General features: G+C 52.7%; 1 protein-coding gene across 2 annotated transcripts in view; it reads left to right on the forward strand.

Moving 5' to 3' along the window:
- SIPA1L3 (signal induced proliferation associated 1 like 3) overlaps positions 1-25,612 on the forward strand; it is a 121,552-nt gene that overhangs the window by 36,786 nt on the left and 59,154 nt on the right. For both annotated transcript variants that reach the window (XM_080908284.1, XM_080908285.1), the window contains exons 3-8: positions 6,249-8,065; positions 9,846-9,976; positions 18,595-18,783; positions 19,397-19,571; positions 20,536-20,639; positions 23,595-23,752. In XM_080908284.1, coding sequence (XP_080764410.1) covers positions 6,556-8,065; positions 9,846-9,976; positions 18,595-18,783; positions 19,397-19,571; positions 20,536-20,639; positions 23,595-23,752 — 2,267 coding nt within the window. In that variant the 5' untranslated portion in view covers positions 6,249-6,555. The remainder of the gene's footprint in view (positions 1-6,248; positions 8,066-9,845; positions 9,977-18,594; positions 18,784-19,396; positions 19,572-20,535; positions 20,640-23,594; positions 23,753-25,612) is intronic.

The following is a 25,612-nucleotide window of genomic DNA, read 5'->3' on the forward strand; positions in this document are numbered from 1 at the left end:
GGCTGCAGAGTCCAACATGTTGCCTGCAATTGCAGGAAAGGTTGGGGCTCAAGACCCGATCAGAGATAAAAGAGCTGGGCTCAGACACCCTGGCCTCGGGCACACTGCTTCACCTGTCTGCTCCTGTTTGCTCTTCTGTAAAATGGAGGTGGTAATGAAAGCTGCCATGTGGAGTTGTGAGGCTTAGCAAAGAGCAGTTAGCAAATGATGGGAGCTTAGGAAGGAAGCTGGCTCCCAGGAAGATGGCACTCCCCGCAGCTGCTGCTGCACACGCACGTCCGTTCGTGGAACTGTTCTGAGACGGAGAGCTGTCGTGGTAAGAAGTGGAATGGGGCTGGCTTCATGCCCAGCTTGATGTGGAGCCTCAAATCATGGCAAGCACCCTCAAATTCTAACGCTTAGCTTCCTCCTTTCGGGAATCATTCTCTCCTCATGGCCAAAAAGAAGCTGCAGTGAGCTTCGACCTCTGGTATCGGTGAGCCAGACTGAGCACATGGCTTGTTCCTGAGCAGAGGACAGAGCCACTGTGGACAGGCAAGTGGGCAGAGTCCCACAAAGGAAATCTAGTTTGCTACTGGGGAAGAGACTAGGACAAATCACAGAGAATTGTATGTGGGACGGTTTGTGTCTTCCCCTCTGTCCTGCCCTGAGCTTGCTGTAGATGCCACAGCCCACAGAGGACCACCCTTCTGCTATACTGCTCCCGAGAATTGAAGGCCTCACCGGGAGCATTCACTCCCCCTTGAGCCCCCAGACTTTACAAGTGGCAGTCTGGGAGCACAGGCTGACCACTGATTTTCTGTTCTTCTAATCTCCACTGTCCTATAGGCAGTCAGGACAACCACAGTATGGTCCCCTCTCTCTCTCTGCTTTCCTTGCAACTGGAATTGGCCACATGACATTCTACCTAGTTGAGGTCAAAGGGACACTCTAGGAAGGTCTCCTATCTGCCCGAGTCTTGGGGGTTGAGTATGAAGCTCCTGACCATGAGACAACGAATGTTGTAAGCAGGAAAGAATAAGACACACCTAATGTCACAGCCCTATTTCTCTAACCAGGACTAGAGCCACCATCCTGGGGCCCCTACTTAGGAAATAATTACATCTTCATTGCCACCTTTGGGTGAAGTCTGGTCACTTGCTCTCTTAAGGGTTTATTGCTATGAAGAGACACCATAACCAAGGCAACTCTTGTAAAGGACAAACTTTGTCCCCAATTAGGGCTTACAGTTTCAGAGAGTCCATTATCATCATGGCAGGAACCGTGGTGCATAGAGGCTGACGTGGTGGTGGAGGTGAAGCCAAGAGTTCTCCATCTTGGTCAAGCAGGCAGCAAAGAGAGACTGTTTCACACTGGGCATAGCTTGAGTATATGAGACCTCAAAGCCTGCCTCCACAGTGACACACTTCCTCCAACAAGGGCACACTTTCTAACAGTGTTCCTTCCTATGGGCCAAGCATTCAAACGCATGAGTCTGTGGGGCCCATACCTATTCAAACCCCCACACTCCACTCCCTGGCCCCCACAGGCTTATATAGTCATAGCAGAATGTATTCAGTTCAACTTCAAAAGTCCCCAAAGCCCATTGTAGCCTAACAATGTTTAAGAGTCCAAAGCTGAAAGTCTCTTCTGAAATTCATACAATCCCTTAACTCTAATCCCTTATGAGATCAAAATAAAAACAGATCACATACTTTCACCATATAATGGCACAGGATATACATTACCATTCCAAAAGGTATCGTAGTAAGGAAATACTGGACCAAAACAAACTGAAACCCAGCTGGGCAAACTCCAAGCTCTGCCTCTCCATGTCTGACGTCAAAGCACCATTCAGATCTCCAACTCAACTCTTTTCTGCTTTGTTAACTGCAGCACACCTCTCTCTCAGGCAGTTTCCACTCGCAGTCAGCAGCTCTCCTGGGCAGGATCCCCACAGCTCTGGCATCTCCAATAACTTGGGGTCTCCAAGGCAATATAGGCTTCACCTTCACAGCTTCATTCAATGGCCTCTCTAGGCCTCCATGTAGGGACACCCCCGCCACATACGTGGCCTCAGCAGCTTTCCTTAGTCATGAAGGGAGATTCCATCCCACCCCCAACTTTTTTTTTTCTGTTCTTGATTCTACAGCCAGAACTACATGGCCAAAGCTGCCAAGTTCTGCTGATTGCTGGGGCTGGAACGTGGCCTCCTTGTTAAATTACATCTTCACCCACTTTCTGGTTTTGACGGTTTACTTCACTGCCTAAGTTTGGCTGTTCTGGAACGTGCTCTGTAGACCAAGCTGACCTTGAACTTAGAGATCTGCTGCCTCTGTCTCCTGAGTGCTAGGATTAAAGGCATGCATCACCACACCCAGACCTAAGCTTTTCTTTAACTCCCTTTCACAAAGTGGAAGCTTAGCTGAGTGGGATCTTACCCCAAAGTCTTTACTCCCTTAATTCCATGTAATATTCCTTAACACAAGATTTAGCTCTATTCCACTTCCTGGAGCCCATTTAATCATTGGACCATACATTTTGTATTTTTCCTTGCCTTAGCTCGCTCCATTTCATAAAAACTCTCTTCCTAAAAATGAACCACAGATCAGAGTCTATACTAAGTTGTTTTGAAATTTCCTTTGCTATTACAGTTCATCTAAATCTCTTTACCCTAGCCTTTGATAGACTCTTTGGACAAAGGCAAAAAAAAAAAAAAAAAAAAAAGGCAGCCACATTCCTCACCCATATATCACATGAATGTTCTTTAGGCATAATACTAAATTCTCCTCTGAAACCTCTTGAGCCAGCTTGCCCCTCCCACTCTCTTCAGTGTTCCTACTAGGATGGCCCGTTAAGCACCACTTAACGTATCCCACTGCTTTCCTATTCCGAAGTTCCGAAATCCACGATCCTCCAAACAACTTGGTCAGGCCTATCACACACAATACCACACCCCTGGTACCAATTTTGTCTTAGGGTTTCATGGCTGTAAAGAGACACCATGACCAAGGCAGCTCTTGTAAAGGACCACATTTTAATAATAAACCCCACATTTAATTGGGGCTAGCTTACAACTGCAGAGGTTTAGTCCATGATCATCCAGGCAGGAACCATGACAACATACAGGCCAACATGATGCTAGAGACGGAACCAAGAGTTCTACATCTTGATCTGGCAGGCAGCAAGGAGAGACCGTGTGTCACACTAGGCATAGCTTGAGCCCCCACATTGACACACTTCCTCCAACAAGGTCATACCCCCTAATAATGCCTCTCTCTATGGGCCAAGCATTCAAACTCCTGAGTCTGTGGGGCCATACCTATTCAAACCACCACACTTTCCACCCAGTGGGTCCTGCTGACCCTGGGGCTGCCCCGTCCTTCCTCCACTCATACTTCCTCGGCTGCCTTCTTGGTATGTGGTCCCAGCATCTACAGAAGCTTGGTAATCTCAGCCAGAGACAGTCAGTGATTAAATAACTCACAGAACCACTGGGAGGCCAGAGGAACAAGTGTGGGTAAGGATCATGGGAGCGCCAGCCAGAGAGAACTAGAGTCCCCAGGAGAAGCTAAGCCAATGTCCCTGCTACTGAGTGGCACTCTATAGACCCAGGTGTACTGTGGTTGGTGATGCACCACCTCCTCTCCCCCAAATTCAGCGAACCCTGCCCTGTTTTCATAATTGGGGGTGAGAGGGGGTGGGACAAAGTCCTTCCAAAGCTTCCTGGAAGAAAGGGATTACAAATGGAGTCCAGAATTCTTGGGACCAGAAATCAGCAGGGGAAGCTTACATTTGTAGCATCATATTGGCACTTAAACCTTAAAATAAAGGATGGATGGAAGGGAGGGAGGGAGGGAGGGAGGGAAGGAAGGAAGGAAGGAAGGAAGGAAGGAAGGAAGGAAGGAAGGGAAGGAAAGAAGGTTGGTTTCATGTTGCCAGAAATGACCTTAAATTCACTATGTAACCAAGGGTGTTCCTGAACTTTATAACCTCACCGCCTCTGCCTCTCCAGGCTGGAGTTGACGTGTGTCAGTCACTATGCCCATATAACACTCAAAATGTTTCAGAATTTCAAGTATGGGATGCTCAGCCTGGAAGGACAATGGTGATGGAGAAGCAGGAATTTCCCCACTTCACAGTGAGATTGGGATCCTGTCTGGTCACGAGTCCACAGCACACCACAGTTGGAGCCTAGCCATTTGACTCACAGGCATACACCATGCTTTTCTCCTAACTGGATTCCCCATTGGGAAGACCTAGGAGGTTGTGGGGGGGGGGGGTGTTTGTTTGTTTTGCATGGGACACACTTCAACATGCTGCAGAGGCTGTGGGAGCCACTCAGCTCAGAACAGAGAGACCTAGTTGCATGCCTAAGGAGACGTATGCAGAGCCACAGACCTGTAGAACATCTGTGTGTGCTTACAGCAAGGTTTGATTAAAAGTGTCCACAGAACTAGAAGCCAAATTCCATCAGGAGAGCCCATCTGGCAGGAGGTACACACCACAGCAAGTCAGGTTCCCTGCCGAGCCACCCCTTGTCCCACACAGACCCAGTGTGCCAATATCAGGGGGAAAACCCTGCCTTTGTGCGGTACGAGGGCCACACAACTCTGCACTGAGCACAGCTTTGCACCAGCCGTCCTGGGAAGCCTCCCTGTTCCTCAGCTGATGGTTTAATAGTAGACTCGGGCTGTAAGTGGATGTGAACCTGTAGCTCAGCTTCTCTATCCGTGGCAGCTCCTTTCACTCTGTGGACACATGTTGTAGTTTCTCAGCAATGCCCCTGCCTTAGGGTGTCTCTAGCTGTGATTGAAGCATGAAAACCAAACAACTTGGGGAGGAAAGGGTTTATTTCACTCACAGCTAACAGTTCATTACCAAAACCAGTGAGGGCAGGAACTCAAGCATCGAAGGATGCTGGAGGCAGAAACTGATGCAGAGGCCATGGAGGGGTGCTGCTTATCAGCCTGCTCCTCATGGCTTGCTCAGCAGCATACTTTTTAAAGACACCAGGTCTACCAGCCCAGGGATGGCTCCACCTACAGTGGGCTGGGCCCTCCCTCATTGATCACTAAGAAAATGTTCTGTAGGCTTGCCCACAGCCAGATTTATTGGAGGCATTTTCTTGAGGCTCCCTCTCTAATGACTGTAGGTTGTGCCAAGTTGACACAGAACTAGCCAGGCATGGTGGCACACACCTATAATCCCAGTATTCTTGCAATCTCTGGTCTCCAGAGGCTATTGAGGCAGGAGCATCACAAGTTCAAGGCAAGCCTGAGCTACATATGAAAGCATGTCTTAGAAGAGAAATGGAGGATGAAAATTTAGGCCTGGTTGTGGCTCAGCCGTTGCGTGCCTGTATAGCATATGCCAGGACAGGAGAGGCACAGGGTCCATCGACAGACAAAAAACACGTGCCTGTGGTCCTGAAGGTGCACAGTGGCGCACCATGAAGAGCCAAGCCTGCCTGCTTCCTCTTACGGAGTGGGTGAGACAGGAAGAGCATCCACCAGAGCACTAAGGGCCTTGTTTGGCTCCTCTTTTGGGCAGACCCAACTCAACAAAAGACCCTTTGAGACGACAGATCAGGAGGACCTGGGACAGACAGAGTATTATGGGGTAATTAAGAATTCCTGTGAACTCTGGTGGTTATGAAATAAGATCATAGTCGTGGTTCTTTTTTTTTTTTTTTTTTTTTTTTTTTTTTTAAGGCCTCTTCTACTGGGCTGGAGAGATGGCTCAGCAGTTAAGGGCACTGACTGCTCTTCCAGGGATCCTGAATTCAGCCACATGGTGGCTCACAGTCACCTGTAATGGGATCTGTAATGTCCTCTTCTGGTGTGAAGATAGCTACTGGGTACTCACATACATGAAATAAATAAATCTTTTTTAAATAAACAAAGACCTCATCTCCCAGAGATAGAAGTGAACTGTAAAGTATTTGAGAATGAGATGATCTCGTGACTGGTGGTATAGCTCAGGGCCAGCGCACTTGCCTGGCACACGCGGGCCTTAGGTTCACTCCATGGGACCAACGAACAGGTGAAACAGTGGAAGAGGCAGGAGAATCTCTACCAGTTCAAAGCTACATAGCAGGACCTTGTGTGAGAAGAGAAAGGAGAGAGCAGGCAGACAAGACTCCATATAATGAGTCTTCAAATGAGTAAAACTGTCTTTGCCATTAAAAAAAAAAAAAGTCTGCATCCCCTGCCTCTGGGCAATAGAGTATAAGGCTCACCTCACTTCTTCCTTTTCTCCTCTTGCAGCATGACTGGGCAGCCGTCTCCGCCGCCCACAGGCCATGGCCTGAAGCCTCTGTCCTCTCTGCCCCACTGAGACACTGCATCTGGAGCCCCCTAGATGATACCTGCCTCCTGAGGCTGCAACTGTGCCGCTGTCCACAGCGATGGTGAAGAACTGGACTCTGCAGGCTCACAACCTCCAAGTGCACTTTCAGGGGCCAACACCCTTTGTCCCAGGACTGGCGGGCCTGAACAATGGCTGAGGGCCAGGGGACCCCATAGAGTTGTACCTCAACTTCCAGGGGCAGCAGCACTCCAGCGCCCGAGGACTATGACCGCCTATCGGCCTCTTCCTAATGATGGCGTGGACCTGGCAACCAGCTGTGGGGCCAGGAGCACTGATATCCTCCCCGGGCCCCACCCTGGGGACTACACTCCCATGGGATTCTGGGCCCAGAATGGCAGCATGTCCCAGCCTCTTGGTGAGAGCCCAGCCACTGCCACTACCCGCCCTAGCCCCACCACCCCTGCCATGCCCAAGATGGGAGTGCGTGCCAGAGTGGCCGACTGGCCACCCAAGCGAGATGCCCTGAGAGAACAGAGCAATCCCAGCCCCTCCCAGGACGCAGATGGTGTGAAGACCACCAAAGTAGCCCATTCCATGAGGAACTTCCAGAATGGACAGCTGCCCTCCAGCACCCCAGCTTCTTCAGGATCCAGAGCTTTTCATCGACTGTCCAGGAGAAGGTCCAAAGATGTGGAATTCCAGGATGGGTGGCCCCGGTCCCCTGGCCGGGCCTTCCTCCCACTTCGACATCGGAGCAGCAGTGAGATCACTCTCAGTGAGTGTGACGTAGAGGAACCCGGAGACCCAAGGGGGACCCGGCACCCAGGGGTGCTACCCCTCTTCCGGGAGTATGGCAGCACTTCCTCCATTGACGTGCAGGGTGTACCAGAGCAGAGTTTCTTTGACATCCTTAATGAGTTCCGCAGCGAGCAGCCAGAGGCTCGGGGCTCCCAGAACCTCAGTGAGCTTCTCCGGGTGGATCCTGGTGCCCTCTCAGGGGGCAGCTGTGGAGCTAAGGGAGACCCTCGCAATGGCCAGCCCACCAAAGATAGTCTCCAGAGTCTACAGCCTCTCAAGGAGAAGGCCCGGAAGAAACCTGTGCGGGGCCTGGGCAGTGGGGACACTGTGGACTCATCTATCTTCAGGAAACTGAGGAGCAGTAAGCCCGAGGGGGAAGTGGGGCGGCCTCTGGGAGAGACTGAAGAAGGTCGAAGCCCCCCAGAAGCGAACAGACCATGGATCTGCCAGAAGAGCTTTGCCCATTTTGACGTGCAGAGCATGCTGTTTGACCTCAACGAGGCAGCTGCCAACAGGGTGTCGGTGGCCCAGAGGCGGAACACCACCACAGGGGCCTCGGCGGCTTCAGCTGCCTCAGCCATGGTGACGCTCACAGCATCACGGGCCCACAGCCTAGGGACTCTGGACCCAGCCTTCACCAGCACGGAGGACTTGAACTGCAAAGAGAACCTGGAGCAGGACCTAGGGGATGACAACAGCAACGACCTGCTACTCAGCTGCCCGCACTTCCGCAACGAGATTGGTGGGGAGCGAGAGCGCAACGTCAGCTTCTCCCGGGCCTCCGTGGGTTCCCCAGGGGGCAGCAGTGAGGCCCATGTGGCCGAGCCCACCCTGAGCACCCACCGCACAAATGCCAGCATCTCGGTGCTGGAGGTGCCCAAGGAGCAGCAGAGGACACAGAGCCGGCCCAGGCAGTATAGCATCGAGCACGTGGACTTGGGCGCTCGCTACTACCAGGACTACTTTGTGGGCAAAGGTGATGAGGGGCTGGGGCCCCAGCTGGTCTTTGAAACACACCACCTACTTACATTCATCTGACCCCGGCTAACAACAGTGCCTGGAAAGATAGGGGAAGCTACGGCCTGGCACTCGGCCCTAGTTTCAGGCCCCAACATCACCAAACAAATGATAAATGGTTCTCGTCAAATGTAGCAGGTGCCGGCTAGGTCCCCCATAGGGCTCAAAGTGGTCTCTGGAGTCAGACAGACCATAGGTTGGAGTGTCTGTTTCATAACCTGCTGACTTTGTGACACATTTCACCCTGAGATTGGTCTCGTGGGACAAAAGGGGTTGGTTGTAGTGGATCCCGCTCCCCACTGAGATGAGCAGGTCCGGGTCCTAGCCAACAGAGAGGAGGCTCTGGGGCTCCATGTCAGTAGCTGGGGTCCTAAGATGAAAAGAGCCTAAGGGGTGAAAAAGGAAAGAAAGTAGAGGCGTGGGGGCCAGATAGTCATTTCCTGCCAGGTGTAGTGATGCACAGATGAATCCCAAAATTGAGGCTGAGGCAGGAGGATTTCCAGTATGAGGCCAGGTTAGTCTACGTAACCACTTTCAAAGACAACTCGGAATGATATGGTATGGCCTTGTCTGTTCCCCAAAATTTGTAAAGTAGCCTTTCTATAGATTTTGTAGCCACAGAGGCCTGTGGTTAATCTAACGTTTATCGAGCGCTGACCATCTACTGGGATTTCCGAGATGCTGGGCATTGTGAGTAGGTAGAAAAGCCACCAGCAACTTGGTAGCATCTTCAGGGGTAAACCCCCGCCTGTGGAATACACCATACAGGGCTGGTCTCGTTAGTGTGCACCCGTTATTTTGGATTAGCCTTAGATTCACCCCGGAGCATCTGAAAATGGATACTGTCAGTTAAGAATACGGACTACCAGGGCGAGCTGTGCTGTGTTTTTGAATTTTTGCTGATAGCAACATGAGGACACCGAACCAAGTCACGCAGGCTGCTGATACAATGTTAACTACAGCAAACCAAATGAAAACTCACTAGGGTTGGATACCAGAAAGAACTGTTTCCTGGTAGAATTCTCAGTGGCTTGTCTAGGAAAACGGGGAGAACAGTAACCTGGCTCCTTGGCTTGTTTAGGACTGTTACCCTCAGCACTTGGGTCTGTAGAAGTATGATACAGGCATGACTTAGGGATCTGTGTCAGGAATCTGAACACATCTGAGGTCCTGGGCTACTAATGGCCAGCCTTGAAGCCGCATGCCTGCTGTGCGCCAGCCTGGTGCTGTGCTAACTCAGTTAATCCGCACATTGCTGAGTTAAGCGCATTCGACTGCTAAGAATCTCATCATGTGACCTGGCTGGGGCCATATATCTAATCTCAACCCAGGATTTGTGTTGGCAGGAGACTCCCTACGCTCAGGGCTTAAGCGCTCCGCAACAGCTAATGGGAGCTAAACCAGGCAAGCCGTTAACAGAGCCAGGATTAATCCCAGTGGCCCTGGGTTGATGACCCACTGTGTACTATGCCAAGCCTCTCATCATTGTGGTCTCCCTCTCACAGACCAGTTCTGAACTTCGGGCAGCCTCTGAGTCCCTGTTCCTCAGATGACAGTCCTGGGGCTCAGAAAAGGCCCGTGACTTTCCTGATCAAACGTCAGGGTTTCTATTGTCCTTTGACCCCCCCCCCCCCTGAGTTTTGTGTGAGAATTTCTTATCCCCATCTCATCACACCATGGACAGGCTGTGCTTTCTCCTTCCAGACATCTAACCGTACTTCCCTGCTCTCCCTTTTCAGAGCACGCCAATTACTTTGGTGTGGATGAGAAGCTGGGGCCTGTGGCCGTGAGCATCAAGCGGGAGAAGCTGGAGGACCATAAGGACCACGGACCTCAGTACCAGTACAGGATCATCTTCCGGACTCGTGAGGTAGGGCCCAATGCCAACATGCCTGCTGGATAAACAGGAGCCCTAAACCCCTCCTGCTTCCATGTCCTGGTTCGACCAGGTTCCAGGCCAAACTTCCTTGCCACATCTCATTAGAGATCCAGTACTGAGATTCTGTGAGTCTGTCCATTTTACAGAAGGGAAAAAAACTGATACTCAGAAATCACATAAATTGCAGCAAATAAACCAGGCCAGAATCTGAACCCAGCAGGTGACTTCAAATCTATTTTCAAGAGATTGATTCCAGTGAGCATAGAAAGGGCGTGGTTGAGGAAGAAAGGGGGGCATCATTTCAGGACTCGGGTATTAAGGACAACTTCAAGCCTCAGTCTGGGCAGGCCTGGGGCATCGCAACAAGCCCTGCCTGCTAAGCAGCTTGGACCTCTACCAATCACCCTGCTTCGTTCTCAGCTGAGAGTCCCACTGTCCTGCCCAGCAATCCCTGGATTAAGGCTTACCTCCAGCAACAGGGGAAGAAGGTGTATTGCTGTACCCCCACACCAACACAAGCGATTTGTGACAGTGTATTTCTGACTTAAAAGCTGGCTTAAAGTCACAGAGATTCGAGGATCTCTGTCACTGTAGGTCAGGGATGGAACCTGTCTTCTGTGAGACGGCAGAACGTGCCCCTTGCACTCAGACCGGTTGGCTCTGCCTCCTTTCTCTTCTGTCAGTGAGCTGCAGTCTTCAGTCCAGGCCTTCTAGATCCTGATAGCTTTTCCATTCAGAAGCATGGCTCACTTCTGCAGGATCCCTCGTTGGCTCTTCATGGATCCCGCGCCCACACCTCGGGCCAGGCACTGACGGGAGTGACAGAGGGTGAGAAAGATAGGCAGCCTGATCTAGGACACAATCCACCTGAGGGCTAGAGCCACCACCCTCGCACTGAGATCACAGTTCCACGGGTGTAGCTGGTCTCCTGCTACTTTGTGGGTTCTTGTTCTCGCCCTTTATCCATGCTGGTTTTATACCTATCACTAGGTAGGGGAGAAAGAATAGGGGAGGGGGAGATATCTAGAAACCTAACTTCCTTCCTTTTGTTTCCTCTTTGAGCATGATACTGACAAACCATAACCCCCACTGCCCACCACCCTAACGACTAACGACCACCGCCCCTGCCTGTCGGGGCCCTATCATTTATACGCCCTCTGAAACGTTCCCAGAATTCCAAACGCCACACACTCACAGAAACTATCTACTATCTGCTGCTGGCAAAACCGTGCCTCTTCTGGAGCACGAGGCAAATCACAGTCTAAAGCCGCCCTACGTCCCCATACCTGGGATTAAAACTAAAGCACATTCTTACAGCATCTCTGTGGCTTCCTGTGTTTGTTCTTGAGAGCATGCATGACGGTAGCCTATGCCAGCCTCCCGCTCACTGTGTGTGTGTACCTGACGCTGGCCTTGAGCTCCTGATCCTCCTGCCTCCATTTACTGAGCACGGAGGTTTCGGGCATGCGCTACCACATCCAAAGAAGGGAGGTTTTAGTTGCGTTGCTCCCTGTCTCCGAGTCTGATCCCCCAGCTCTACACAGCAAGTTAACAATGGCAAAGTGCTGGCAGCTCACGAAAGAGCGGTGTAAAGGCGGTATTTCCAGAAAGGCGGCAGCCAGCTGATAGAGGCCCACACAGCGGCCATTCCTGTATGCCAGGCCTGCACACACTGGCATAAAGACCCAGCGGGGCACCTCTGCCGTGGACTTTGAGTTTGGTGCCAACCGGGTTTTGGAGCTCCTCCTGGCTGGCAGATGACTGTCGCCCCCACCCGTCGGAGGCTTTCATCTGGATGACACGAGGCTGTGTGTCAGTTGAGGAGAGTTGGCCCCCAAATCACATGCCCAGACTGCGGGTGGCCTCTACCAGAGTCTTAGCCAGCCACTCCTTCTGCTCACCTTTCTGGCCAGTTGATCGCTGAGGCAGAATGTGAGGTGACAGTCCGCCCAGCCTCACAGCACTTCAGGACCCGTGAGCAAATGCCAGTGAAGTGACAGGCCTGCGAGTGTGCACGAGAAACGCCTGTTCTCACAGCAGCAGTGGAGGCTAACGGGCTTAGCACTGCAGTGCGGGCCGCATTCCTTGGGCTCGTAGTTTCACCAGCAGCTCTCTTGTCCTCTTTTATGGCAGAGCAGCCAGGACCCTCCAGTAAGAGGTGGGGCCACGTAGCTCTGTGTCGGTCATCCTCTGGCCATCTCACTCAGCTGCCTCAGGTCAGCCCTCCCCAGCCCCCACACCGGGCCTGTTCATGAGAAAAGAACTCAGACTTACACACGCATGCAGTGCCTATGGAGGTCAGAGAAGACACTGAAGCCTCAGGGACTTGGGTTATTGATGGTTGTGAGCTGCTGTGTGGATTTGAGGAACAGCACCTGAGGCTTCTGTAAGTGCTTCTCTTTCTCAGTTCTAGCTAATCTCTCTACCTATCTCTCTGTCAGGACAGGGTCTCACTACGTAGCTCTTGCTGGCTTGGAACTCACTGTATAGACCAGGCTGGCCTTGAACTCACAGAGCTCCACCTGGTTCTGCCTCCCAGGCGCTGAGATTGAAGGTGTGTGCCACCATGCCTGGCACATACATAAGTGCTCTTAACTGCTAAGTCATCACTCTTCACCCCCTAGAATGATACACAACAGCGTGTCGTGTGCACTGAGAGCCAGGACACGTCAGCGTTTTCTTGGCAGGCCTGGGGTGACCTCTCTGCCTTGGGTTGGCTCCCGTTTGGTAACAGAAGCTGCTCCATGCTGTCCTCGGCCTTGTGGCCACTCATTCCACCAAGTCACTGTCACCTCACAGTCCCAGGCTATGCCTTGGGAGTACAGTGATAACCAAAGCAGCAAAGCGGCTCAAAGTGCTACACAGCAGTGCTGCACAAGGCACACCCATAGCCCATGCCATGTGATGAGGTGGCAGGCAGCAGGGAAATAGGTAGCTGAGGCAGGAGGTTAGCTCTTCAGACAGGATGGTTCATGGAGGCGCCTCTGAAATCGCCAAGATGGTGGCGAGCTGGTGTGCTGACTGGCTGACTGTCTAACTGCCGCACTTAGAAGTCTGAAGCAGGTGAATTGCAATCAGTAAGTCCAACCTGAGCTTCAGCATACACAGGCACGTATGCACCATGCACGCCTTTGTCTGCTCACCTACAGACCACATGAAGACCCAGCCCTGGGCCCTAGCCCTTGCAGAGTCCCCCTGTGAGGCCCTCGGGCCTGCCCTCCCATCATCTGGAGTTGGAGGAGAAGCAGTGACTGCAAGGCTTGGAAGGAGTCACACAACCCACGCTTTGTGCCAGCAGCCTAGAAAGCTACACTACAGTCGAGACACACGTAGCTGCCAGGCACTCACCTCAGTGGTTAGGTACATTGCCCCAACGGTTGCTCGCCACTCTTACCACAGAGGTCCCATTGTCATCTCATCCTACAGGGTCCACAGAATGAGGACAAGGTCACCCAGTGGCAAAGCCAGCATGTCCTGCTGCTATCCGCTCCCACTGCCAGGATCACACAGCCCCAGGCTGCCTGTCCAGTGCTGTCCTTCACTGGCCCCATGACTTGGACAGGCTCCTTGTCCCTCTGTAAAACAGGCTTGAGGCTGTGACCTGACCCCTAGTGAGGTGGGGACGGGGTGTCTTACACTGGGGCTGGGAAGTGGCCACAAAGGCTTCAGGGCAGGAAGAGTTGCGAGTACCAGAACTACCATCCTACTGACAGCCCGTCATGACTATAACTCTTCCAGGAGGCCGGGGCCATGCTGGGGAAGTAGATGGGGCTCCATCTTCCTGTCCGCACACGCGCCTCTGGCCCCCTACAAACGGAGCATGGGCCCCAGGCTGCCTTCCAAGCCAGCAGGCTGGCCTGTCCAAGATGGCCACCCCCAGCCGCCAAGCAGACAGGCTCCACTGGCCCATGTCTCTCAGCAGACGGCACACAAGTGCTGGCAGAGCCAGACTTCCCACTGAGGCAGGAGCAAACCACACACCTGAGCACTGGTTTCCCCATGCCAGTGACTACTTAGATGACACATGGGGTCCCCCAGCCAGCCTTGGACCATCTGGCCCAGGGCACTCCTTCAGCCTGGCAAGTGGGAGTCTTTGGCAGACTGCCCGAGGCTGGCGTGGAACTCACAGTCCCGCCCCTCTGCCTCCGGGTGCTAGCACTGCAGGTAAACTCTACTGTGCCCAGTGAGGCCTTAGCTCTGCGAGGCTTGGGAGTTTGGGCTTTTACTTTTTGTATTATGCATGTATGTATGCGATACCTAATCCATACATAAGTGTGAGAGTCAAGGGGAAGGTCTTACAGAGTGAAGAAACAAAGTATAATTCTGTTGCGGGGAGGGTATCTATTCAGTCAGCACATCTGGTTTCCTGTGTGCACCTCCATATCTCTAACTTGTCCTGTCGAGGAGTGGGAGGGAGTCGATAGCCTTAAAAGCAGTTTAGGTTCTGGGCTTATCTGTGGCTTTGCCTGTAGCAGTGAGTGCCGTCCGCCCATTTCTCGCTGTATTTCAGATACAGTGGTGAACTCTCTGTGTGAGCTTCCTTACTGGATCCTTCAGCTGGCCCAGGCTGGCCTGAACTCTCCGTCCTGTTCAGCTTCCAGAGTATTTGAATTGTGGGTGTGTACAACCACACCTGGCCAAGGGCGCATTCTTCCTCCAGACAGGGAAATGAGACGAGAGGCTGTAACGTGGGAATACCGAAAGTTCGAGGCCAGCCAGGACTGGCCACAGCAAAACTCTGTATCAGTAACAATCCACCTAGTGAAATGTGGTGGGGCACACTTGTGATCCTGGTGCTTGGGAGGCGCGGGAGGCGGAGACCAGCCTGCCCTCCATGAGCCAGTTTCCAAAACTAAGGAGGGAGGAAGGGAGGGAGGAAATGAGGAATGGGATGAGAAATGTAGCAGTTTGTGCAGGGTTGCTGAGCTAGGGAGAAAGGGAAGCTGGGAATCGGGGACACAGGCTAAGAGTGAGTGCCAAGTACCCTCCCTAAAGTCCCTGAGGGGGACCTGCCACCCAGCACAAAGAGCAGCCAGCATGTGTATGGCTTGGTCCTGGGCCTGACTCTCGCAGACAGGCCTCTCTTTACTTATGAGTCCTTTTTACAGCTCACTTGGTCTGTCACCATTAGTAAAGGGATAGCAGATGTCAGAGGGCTCACAGCAGATCTGATTCGGGCCGCTATGGAGAGAATGGGCTGGCAGCGGGACAAGGACAGGGAGACCAGGAGAAGGGGCAGCTATGCCAGCGGGAAGTGACAGAGGACCAAGGCAGGGAGGAGTGAGGCAGCTTCTCACGACCTGTCAGTGCCTTGCCCCCTCCCCCACCAGACGGATAACTGGGAGCTTTTCAATCGAGCAGCAGGGGGCAGCACTGAGGCTCAGATACTACCACGGGCCACCAGTTTCTCTGTCTACACTGGGCTCTCCACTCCAGAAAAGAGTGGCGTCCCAAGGACACGAAGATGCTGGTCCTGTGGGTGTATTAGGGAAACCCACAACCCCAGGGCCAACCGGACTGGAGAGCCAAAGCCCTGACACCATCACTGCTTCCCGTGTTTCACGCTCGCTTTGCTCTCGATAAGGGATGTTTGTTAATGAGCATGGCAGAGCCGGGAACTCCCAGCCCTGAGATCACTCCGCTCCTTCCACACGCCTCTTGCCTGGGTCTTGTTTGGCAAGGCCTGGCAGCGAAACCATGGCCTGTATTCGCTGCTCCGCGTGCCCGTTGACTTAGGAGACTGTTAACACCGATCATCCTTTGTGTTTAAGGGGCAGCGCAGTGGGTTTGGGGTGTGTGAAACAGGCCCTGGGGGGAGTTTTGGAGTTTTTTTCCTTTGTTCTTGTGGTATTTCAGGTATGTTTCTGTGCATCCTTACTACAGTTACCACATATTCTGCTGGCCCAGAGCCTGGCTACGCTGGTGGCCAGAAGCGTCAAGAGGACGAGGCTACAGGGGCTCTCGGGGCTAGCGGGTGTGGATCAGAACAACCACTTGGAAAAAACCACTTGGCACTTTGTGTAAAACTGAAGATTAGCATGTCTGGATGACTTAGTAATTTGTCTCGTAGGGTATAAGGCCAAAAGGAAATGTGTCCTTGGGCACCGAGAGGTGCGTCTGTGCATGTCCCCTGCAGTGCCCTTCTCAGCTGTCAAACAGTGGAAGCAGTGGTGCTCGGCAGCGTAGGGAGGGGTGAAACTCCACGGCAGTGCAGACTTCCTCCTCTCGACACAATCTTCAGAGAAAGACGCCAAGCTGGGCACGGTGGCGAGCTGTCTGAGTGACAGTTTAGGCATTTTGGTTTCTTCTAAAACAAAAGTATGTTTTCGTTTTAACCCCTGGTGTGGGTTATGGGGCTGCTTCAGACTGTCCACAGCAGCCGACTGTTACCTGGCCCCTACCCTAGCAGGGCTGTGATTTTGACAGCCGCAGATGGTTTCTGCAAGTGTGTTACTTGTTTGGAATTCTGGGGACTTTTTCAGAAGGTCTATAAATGCTAGGACCCCCGGGATGGGTTATGGGCTGTGGGTTCAGGTGGGTTGTTCGTTGATTGTTGGTTATTGTTGGTTATTTACTAAATAGTTGTACACACAGAAGAAACAGGAAGAAGAAATTAGATGTCCTGATGGTGAAGATTAAACTTGCCCCAAGGAACTCACCCCCACCCCCATCAACAGGAAGTCTAATGATAATGTCGTTCCCCCCCCCCCCCCAGCCCGGACTTTATTCAGGAACTCTTTCTTTCCCCTCTGTCCTTTTTTCTCTCTCATCTAGTGTTGGGGGGCTGGAAGGGTGAAAAAAGATGGAGGTTATAAAAAGGGAGACCCCACAACGTAGTGAACAATAGCTACACCCGTCACCCAGGACTTGGGAGGCTAAGACAAGGATCTTGGGCTCAAGACCATCCTAGACTGTAGAATAAGACCCTAACTCAAAAAAAAAAAAAAAAAAAAAAAAAGAGTAAGGAGCCAAGCATGGTGGTCCTTGCCTGTAATCTCAGCACAGAGGGAGAAGCAGGAGTCAGGAATTTGAGGCCAGCCTGGGCTACATGAGATACAGACCCAGAGGTAGAGGCAGGGAGCCAGACGACAGAACAGTTACTGTCATCTGAACATGGGGATCCGGCCACAGCACTCACACCCGCACACACCATGACGCCCTCACGGCCCCTGGCACAACACACTCCTGGCAAAAATAGCAAAAATGAAAGATGCAGGAACCTCCGAAGCAGGCAGAAGACACTGGCCCTCAAAGTCACTACCTCAGGCTGATCACGGTGGTAAGGGATTGGGTGCATCGTACTGGATGGCAGTGGATGGCTATGTTAGTATCTTAAGGCGTCTTGGTGTTGCCTGCCTATGGTAACAGTACTCAGAGGGCTGAGACGGGATCTCTGCAAGTTCAAAGTCAGACTAGGTTACATAGCAAGAGCAAAAAATAATGTCTTAAAAAGATAAGTACAGCTCTCGGGAGACTGAAGGGTCTCTGAGTTCAAGGCCTGCCTGGTGTACACAGTGATTTCTGGGACAGCCCAAGGGAAGAGACAGCGGAGGCAGGGGGCTTTACATTGATGTCCTCAGCAAGAAGATATGGGCCAGTAGAAGTCCCGACCAGACGGGGTTCTCACATTTCATTTCCTGGAATTGGTCATGTGATCAGCTTTAGGAGCCACTTGGGAGGTAGTAGCCTCTGAGGAAGAAGGGAAGAGGTCTGAGGTGGCCTTTGACTAAGTATTTTCAACCTTTGCAACGCAGCAGAAACAACTGAGAAGGTTTAGAGTGGGCTGCACTCTCACACCCAGACCAAACTGCAGCACCTGGGTGATGTTTTCCAGGAAACGGGCTGAGCCACAGCAGGAGCCACAATTAAAGACCCAAACTGGGACCAGCATCCTCGACGGGCAGGTCTCTGTAGACATTCATGTGTCTACAACCCAAGAAGTCGAAGGAGCGACCGAGAGCCCCTTCCTTGTGGAGCCTCTTTGGTTCATCCGGGGCCCTGCTTCCTGATAGACTTCCCCAGCCCCCTCCCACCTGTCAGTTCTCCTGGGTCTTTACTTGGAATGCAGTGGCATAGAGGAGGCAGCAGCCAGTGTGTGTACTGAACCTAGGAAGATGGGCTGTCTCCCCATCATTTATGACTGCCTGCCTTTGTCCCACAGAAGAGAGGGTTGAGGCTCAGAGACCCGTGGTCCCTTGGTCAGGATCATGGGAAAGAGACAGCCAGTCCGAGTCCTGGCTCACCCTCTTAAGACCCTCACATCTTGCGGAGTGGGGTTGGTTTTAGGCCTTAAGGTTTTTTTTTTTTTTTTTTTTTTTTTTTTTGAGGCAGGGTCTCGTGTAGAGAAACTAGCCTCTAACTCTGTAGCCAGGGATGATCTAAAAGCTAGGATTACAGCCCACCATACCCAGCTCTGGTTTTCTTTTATTAAGACAGAATCTCGCTGTGTGTCCCAGGTCAGCCTTGGCCTCAAAATCCTCCAACCTTGACCTTCATTGTGCCCTGGATTAGAGGATTGTCTCACCAGGCCTGGCAACACCTGTCTGTGAAGGCAGGACCCTCTCAAAGCCCCGGGACACCCCTGACCCTCCCTTCTCTCTGTCGAGCAGCTCATCACGCTTCGGGGCTCCATTCTAGAGGATGCCACACCTACAGCCACCAAGCACGGGACAGGGCGGGGCCTGCCCCTGAAGGATGCCCTGGAGTACGTCGTCCCAGAGCTCAACATCCACTGCTTGCGACTGGCTCTCAACACTCCCAAAGTCACAGAGCAGCTGCTGAAGCTTGATGAGCAAGGGGTAAGCCAGGGGCTGAGGAGCCCCAGCCTCCAGCCCCACTCCCACAACCCGTCCTGTCTCCGTCTCCACGTCTATTTTTAATAAGCAGCAAATTCACTCACAAGCTAGACCGAGCAACAGGACGGAGCCATCAGCACACTGTAGGGGTACCAAGAGCACTGTCATAGAAACAGCCTGGGGGAGATTGACACCTCAAGGTTTCACTAGAAGAGGGAGAGAGAGCGCGTACCAGCACGCGAACACAAGCCCGCTTACCGCCATCTGGCCCGTCCATAGCCCCCCGGCATTGCTTTTGGACTTCCAGACATGTGCAGACCCCAAGTAGCTGGGGTTTTGCCTGGGCACAGTCTCATCCCGTACCCAGTCATCTCCCACAGGAAGCCAGCCCCAGCTCACAGCTCTGCCTTATGAACACCATACACTGGCACAGCCGTGTAAGGACAGGTGACAGAGTGTATACCTTCCTGGGATTCTGTGGGACATGCCGCACACTGGTTCCTTCCCCGCATCGAGTCCCCAAGAGGCCCCAGCAGTACGGGGTTTGGCGCTCAGGACTCCCCGTGCTCCGTTCCCTGGAACCTCCTCGAACCTCTCCCCTCTCCCGCCCACACAGCTGTGCCGCAAGCACAAGGTCGGCATCCTGTACTGCAAGGCTGGTCAGAGCTCGGAGGAGGAGATGTACAACAACGAGGAGGCGGGGCCTGCCTTCGAGGAGTTCCTGGACCTCCTGGGGGACAAGGTCTGTCTGAAGGGCTTCACCAAGTACGCAGCCCAGCTGGATGTCAAGAGTAAGTGAGGGGGGAGCGCCGGGGAGGCAGAGGCAGAGGCAGGCAGATCTCCAGGTCTGAGGCCTTCCTAGTCTACATAGTGAATTCCAGGCCAGCTGGGGCCACATAGCAAGACCTTGTCTCAAAACCTAGAGAGCTGATGGATGGGTGGACAGACAGATGGACAGATAAATAAGCAAGTGGGGGCAGGGAGAGGCATCAGGCACTGCTTCAGGATGGAACACCTCCCCAACAGGCCCTAGAGTCCACACGCACCAAAAAAAATCTGTTAAATAGGGAGCACTGAGATGACAGGGAGTTACCCCTGCTTGTCTGCCTGACCAGCTCAAAGGTCTGGTGATGCCGGGGTGAAGGTGCAGGCCAGTGGGGGGTCCTCAGCACTGTCACGACGAACAGCACCCCCACTCGGGAAATAGCAGGGTGTGTTCTAGGGAAGTCTGAAGTCTGCCCTCTTGTGTGACTCGACAGCAGCACTCCTAGACGTGTGCTCTGCACACTGTGCCGTGGGCCTCGGATGTGAGGCCTGGGCACAGCCTTGGGTACCTGGAGAGCACCCCGGACGCAAGTGAGGGCCACCTGTCACACGTAGCAAGCCTCAGGAGAACGTAAACCAAAGGATGCCTTTTAAGTGCCAAGCAGTTTGAGAGCGTGGCAGGGTGTTGAGGGTCTGTTGGCTGACAGTGAAGACACGAACCACGCGTGGAGGCACATGCTATTATCCCACACTTAAGAGGCTGAGTCGGGAAGACTGAATTCAAGGCCAGCCCGGACTACATTGCTAGACTTTGCCTTAAAAAAAATAATAGTTTTACAATGGGAGATTTCTTTTATACTTCTTTCGTTCTTTTTTAAAGAGTGAATGTCAGTAAAAGCTTCAAGTTAAAACTTATCGGATGGCCTATGGGAACCCAGCAGAAACCCAGAGGCTTAGGGACTATGGTACTAACCGATGTTTCTTTCCCAGCGGACTCCACGGGAACCCACTCCCTCTACACAACGTACCAGGACTACGAGATCATGTTCCACGTCTCCACCCTGCTCCCTTACACTCCCAACAACAGGCAGCAGGTCAGTGGCCCTCCGTACCTGTGTCCTTTCCCTGGGAGTTCTGTGATTCAGTGCCTGTCCTCGACACCCTCTGTGATTCAATGCCTGTCCTCGACACCCCACCTACCTCCAGCTGACCCATCTCCTTTCCAGGGTGTCTCTTGAGTCAACACCAGTTTTTAAGAGTGAGAAAAATAAGCGAGTCGACAGAATTTACCTCAAACTCAAACCAGGTTGGCACAAGCAAAGCGTAAGATGGGGTTGTGTAACCCAGGGTTCTCGGAGAGGGCTAGTTTTAGGAATGGCAGGAGCCTGAGGTTCAGTGTGCAGAACACTCACCTGTAGCCAGATGGTAGTAACTCACACCTTTAACCCCAGTGCTCAGCAGGCAGAGGCAGGCGGATCTCTAGAACTCGAGGACAGGCTGGTCTGCAGAACAAGTTCCAGAACAGCCAGGGATGCACAGAGAGACCATGTCTCGAAGAACAAAGAATAGTCCTCACCCTCCACTTTTCCTTGTAATGGCTTCACTCACAGGTTGTCTTAGCGACAGCAGAAATGCACCCCACCGTCCCTGTTCTCATCCCACCGTTCAGCCACAGAGGAAAGAGACTGGGGCTAGTGGGGAGTGGGCTGGTGAACCACGCCTGAATGAAATCTATGGCCATCCTGGGAAGGGTGAATGGTTCAGGGCCGGGAGCTGGTAGATGGCAGTATGGATAGATAGCTATGGGAGTGGGCTGCCGGAGACTGTGGATGCGACAGCACCCTCTCTCAGGCACAGGAAGCTGGCCGAGCCAGAGGGACAACTTTCTAGTGGGTAGGAACCCAGAGTGCTAAGAATTTAGAACATAGGTTTTTGTTTTTGCTTTGTTGTTGGTTTTATACGTGCGTTTTCATTTGCTAGATTCACAATGTAGCTGCTAGGTCACGCTGTAGATCCTGTAAGCCAAAACTAGTCAAATACCGGACATTTCCTAAGGATGTCCCAATAACACACTCTCCAGAGCATTGGCATCAAGATTAAACATAAGTTTGAGCTCTTTGCCCCCCTGCTCGCTGTGTGACCTTAGGAAAGTGACGGCACCTCTCTAGGCCACGGGCCCTTCCTCCACACATTGGCAACACGGTCCCGATGACACTGCAGGGCACCAGAAAAGATGCTTCATGTGCAGACCCTGAGCACCAGGCAGCCGATGCCTTGAGGAAGCAGGAACCTGTTCCTGAGTACCGGGGGCTGGAGAAAGCTTGTCCTGCAAAGTTGGGGTTCCACCCTTTTGCCTCCATTCCTGCAGGACAGAAAGCAAGTCACTTTTAACATCTCTGAACCAAGTTTTCCCATCTTATGAAAAGCAGTCACATGGGTCAGTACCACTCAGGGTTTGGGCAAGGCTCAGCAAGGTCACACATTGTAATCTATGACTGGGAGGTAGGCCTTATGGGGTCAGCCACAGGAAGCAGTTCTTGTATTTGGCAACTTCATTCATGCAGTTCAGATGCATAAAGAACTAGAAAGCTAACAAGCCCAGGGCTGGAGAGACAGCTCAGTGCTCAAGAGCACTGGCTGCTCTTCCAGAGGACCCAGGCTCAATACCCAGCACCCACATTATGTCTTACAACTGTCTAACTTCAGTCCCAGGGGCTCTGATACCCTCTTCTGGCCTCCGAGGGCACTCGGCACACACTTCGTATACAGATGTGCATGCAGGCAAAACACACATGTACATAAAAATAAAAGAAATGTAAAAATCGTTGGTGCTGTGCTTGGCGGCACATACCTTTAATCCCAGCACTAGAGAGACAGAGGCAGCTAGATCTCTGCAAGTTCTAGACTGTGGACTACTTCAGGAATTCCAGAACAGTCAGAGCTATGTAGAAGACCCTGTTTCAAAATAAACAAATGAAAAATAACTATGGATAAAGTAGTACAGGCAGGATTCTGGCCACTTTGGTGTAAGGCCAGCCTGGGCAATTTAGAAAACTCAAACTCAATAGTTACGGACGAAACAGATCAGGTATGGTGGCCATTTGTGAGGCAGGAGGATCAAGCGTTGAGGATCATCCTCAGCTGCATACTGAGCCTGAGTCCCAGCCCAGGCTGTGTGAGCCCTGTCTTCCCTACCCTCCAGAAAAGAAAGGGGTGGGGAATGTCAGTTGTCGTCTTGGCAAAGACTACAAACTGTCAAGAAGACAGCCATTCTGGGAATGGAAGCAGTGGAGAGGACATGGCTCCCTGGGGCAGCGGAACCTCAACTCTCAGGAAGGAGTCCCAGAGAGAGAAAGCCTCCTAGAACTGGCCCTGCCTGTGCGTTCTGGTCAGATGCTGTCGTTGTCCTTGGCCTGAACAGACCCAAGGTCTCCATCCTGAGTTCTCTGGCAGTAAACAGGATTGGCCAAGCACTCCGGTTTGTCAGGCTCTTTGCTGGGGACCTCGGGTATGGTTACAGGCAACATCAAAACAATGTCCCGTTTTCTTGTCACTGACAACCTGAATGGGAAGAGAGAAATGAGGAACAGGGAGAGGGAGAGTCTCTGTGCCGGGTGCAGCCATAAGTATCGGATAAGGGATACAGAAAAGCGTGCCGGGGCAGGACAGATTTTAGAGACTTGCTGTGGATGACAGAAATCCCTCCAAGAGGAGTTGAGGAGGAAGGAAGCCACATGGGACTCTGGGGCAGCAGGGACAGCCATTGCCACTGTTTGCAAGAAGAAGGCTTTCCCGGGACGTTTGAAAAGCATCCGGGCAGGTGTGAGAGAACAGGCTGTGTCCGAGGCTAGCGGGCCACATGTGGGGGCTTCTTGGCTTCGTCCATTCCCCTGAGAAGGAGCCAGAAGGGCTCTTGAGCTTCTAGGGACAAGGCCTGACTCCAGTGCTCACGTGCGCCCTCTGGTGGGGTTGGGTATGGGAAGCCAGCAAGGCAGTCTGGGTAGGATCTGAGCTGGCCTGTGACCCTTACCTCCTCCCTCTGCTTCCAGCTGCTGAGAAAGAGACACATAGGGAATGACATCGTGACGATCATCTTCCAGGAGCCCGGCGCCTTGCCCTTCACCCCTAAGAACATCCGCTCGCACTTCCAGCACGTCTTCATTATCGTCCGAGTCCATAACCCCTGCACTGAGAATGCCTGCTATAGGTACGGCTCCTAGTGTCCCGGCTTCCCGGTTCCCATCAGGGCCTGTGTTCCTCGGAACTTTCTCTACTCTAAGTAATGGAAAACCACCTCGTCCTGGCGCACAGGAAGAGGATGCGCGTGTGTATCGGCTCTTGGGTACATCCCAGGAAGCCTCAGCTGGGTGTTCCATGGCCAAAGGGAGCTTCATTTTCTGGTGGCATTCAGTTTAACATCTTCCTAGCTATGGAGGGGAGCGGGTGGGATTGACTGGGCCAGGGTGTAGCTCAGTTCACAAAAAGCTCGCCTAGGGTGCACAGTCCAGAGTTTGATGCCCAGGGCTACAGAAACCAAACACAGTGGTGCATTCCTATGATGCCAGTGTTTGGAAGGAGGAGGCAGGAGAATCAGAAGTTCAAGGCCTGGCGGTGTCTGTGAGAACGGAGAGCTATGGGGGTGATGACCTGGAGGCAGACCCCTGTGAAGCTGGGGTGGAGGCTCTCTGAGACCACCTCCTGCTGGTTTGGGAAGGTTGGGGAGGGGGACAAAGTCTCACTACGTAGCCCAGGTTATCTTTAAACTCATACTGCTGGCTAAATGTTAGGATGATAGGCATGTTGAATTGGGAGGTTTTAGTTCCCACATAGCCTTGTAACCTAGGCCTCAACAAGCCTGTTCTTTACCCTCTGCAACAGCAGGGCTACCCCCACATTAGTGGCTGTCCCCAGTAGGAGCAGGATAGAGCTGGACCCTCAGAAGCCCCGGACCCAGCAACTCAGGCCCAGGCTGTGGGGACGGGAGCAGGTGTACTGTTTTCCAAGACTACAGGAGGGTGGCCGTGCAACCCCTCCCCTCCCCCTGCCCTAGGGGCTTGCACTCAGCAGTCTCCCAGGTCTTTGCATTCCAGAATTCTGTTGAGCAGATACTCCGACCATTTCCCACTGCTCTCCGAGAGCAGGTGTTGGGCCGGTTTGCTGGCGCCCGCACTGAGCCACCTTGTTTCTGCAGCTGTCTAGGGAATGGTTGCTGCAGAATTGGGGATCGAGGCCCCACCCATGTCCACTGGTAGACTTGGTCTTCTTAGAGCTGGCTAGTATGTAATGATTCGCTTTTGGCATGCAGCCGACGTGAGCTGCGGTGTGGGACGAGTTGCCTGGTGGCTTCTAGGAACCAGCACTGTCAGTCATTGCCCTGGCCCAAGGCCACCCCCCCCTTGTTACTAGAACATTCTGTCGCAGCTGCAGGATACTGGCTGTACCTTAGACTCTGAACTGTTCCTCCGCACCTGAAAGGTAGCCCAGGTGACAGAGGACAGATGCTCACGAGTGCCAGGGACAAGGAAGCAGCCTGCTTGTGCCTCAGATCAGCAGGGAGGCCAGGTGGCCCTTCTCCCCTCTCCTCAGACCTTTCTGCTTTGGCAGGGAAGTGACTCAGGATAGGGGTTGAATGCAGGCCATGTCCATGCTAGGCAAGACTTCACCACTGAACCCCCGTTTTGCTTTATTTCTGGGGCTTGCTTTGTATTGTGGTTTTAGACTTTGCATACCCATACTGATCTCAGATATGCTCTGTAGCTCAGACCGGCCTCAAATCCAGTCATCCACCTGCCTCAGCTTCCCAGGTCCTGGCATTATAAACCTGAACTACCGTGACCAACTTTAATATTATCAGAGCGCCCCTAAGGTGCTAAGCAAGGGCTGTGCCTCTGACCTGTAGCTCCAGGCATGGTGTTGGCTTTTTTGAGGCAGTTTTGCTATCTAGCCCAAGCTAGCCTGCAAGTCAACTATACACCCCAGGCTGGCCTCAAACATGTGATCCCCCTGCTTCAGCCACCCGTATATAGGGAATATAGGGGTGTGCCACTGTGCTCAATGCTCCTCTCTG

This window comes from Micromys minutus (genome assembly GCF_963924665.1).
Source record: "Micromys minutus genome assembly, chromosome: 32".
In the NCBI taxonomy this organism is placed as follows: domain Eukaryota; kingdom Metazoa; phylum Chordata; class Mammalia; order Rodentia; family Muridae; genus Micromys; species Micromys minutus.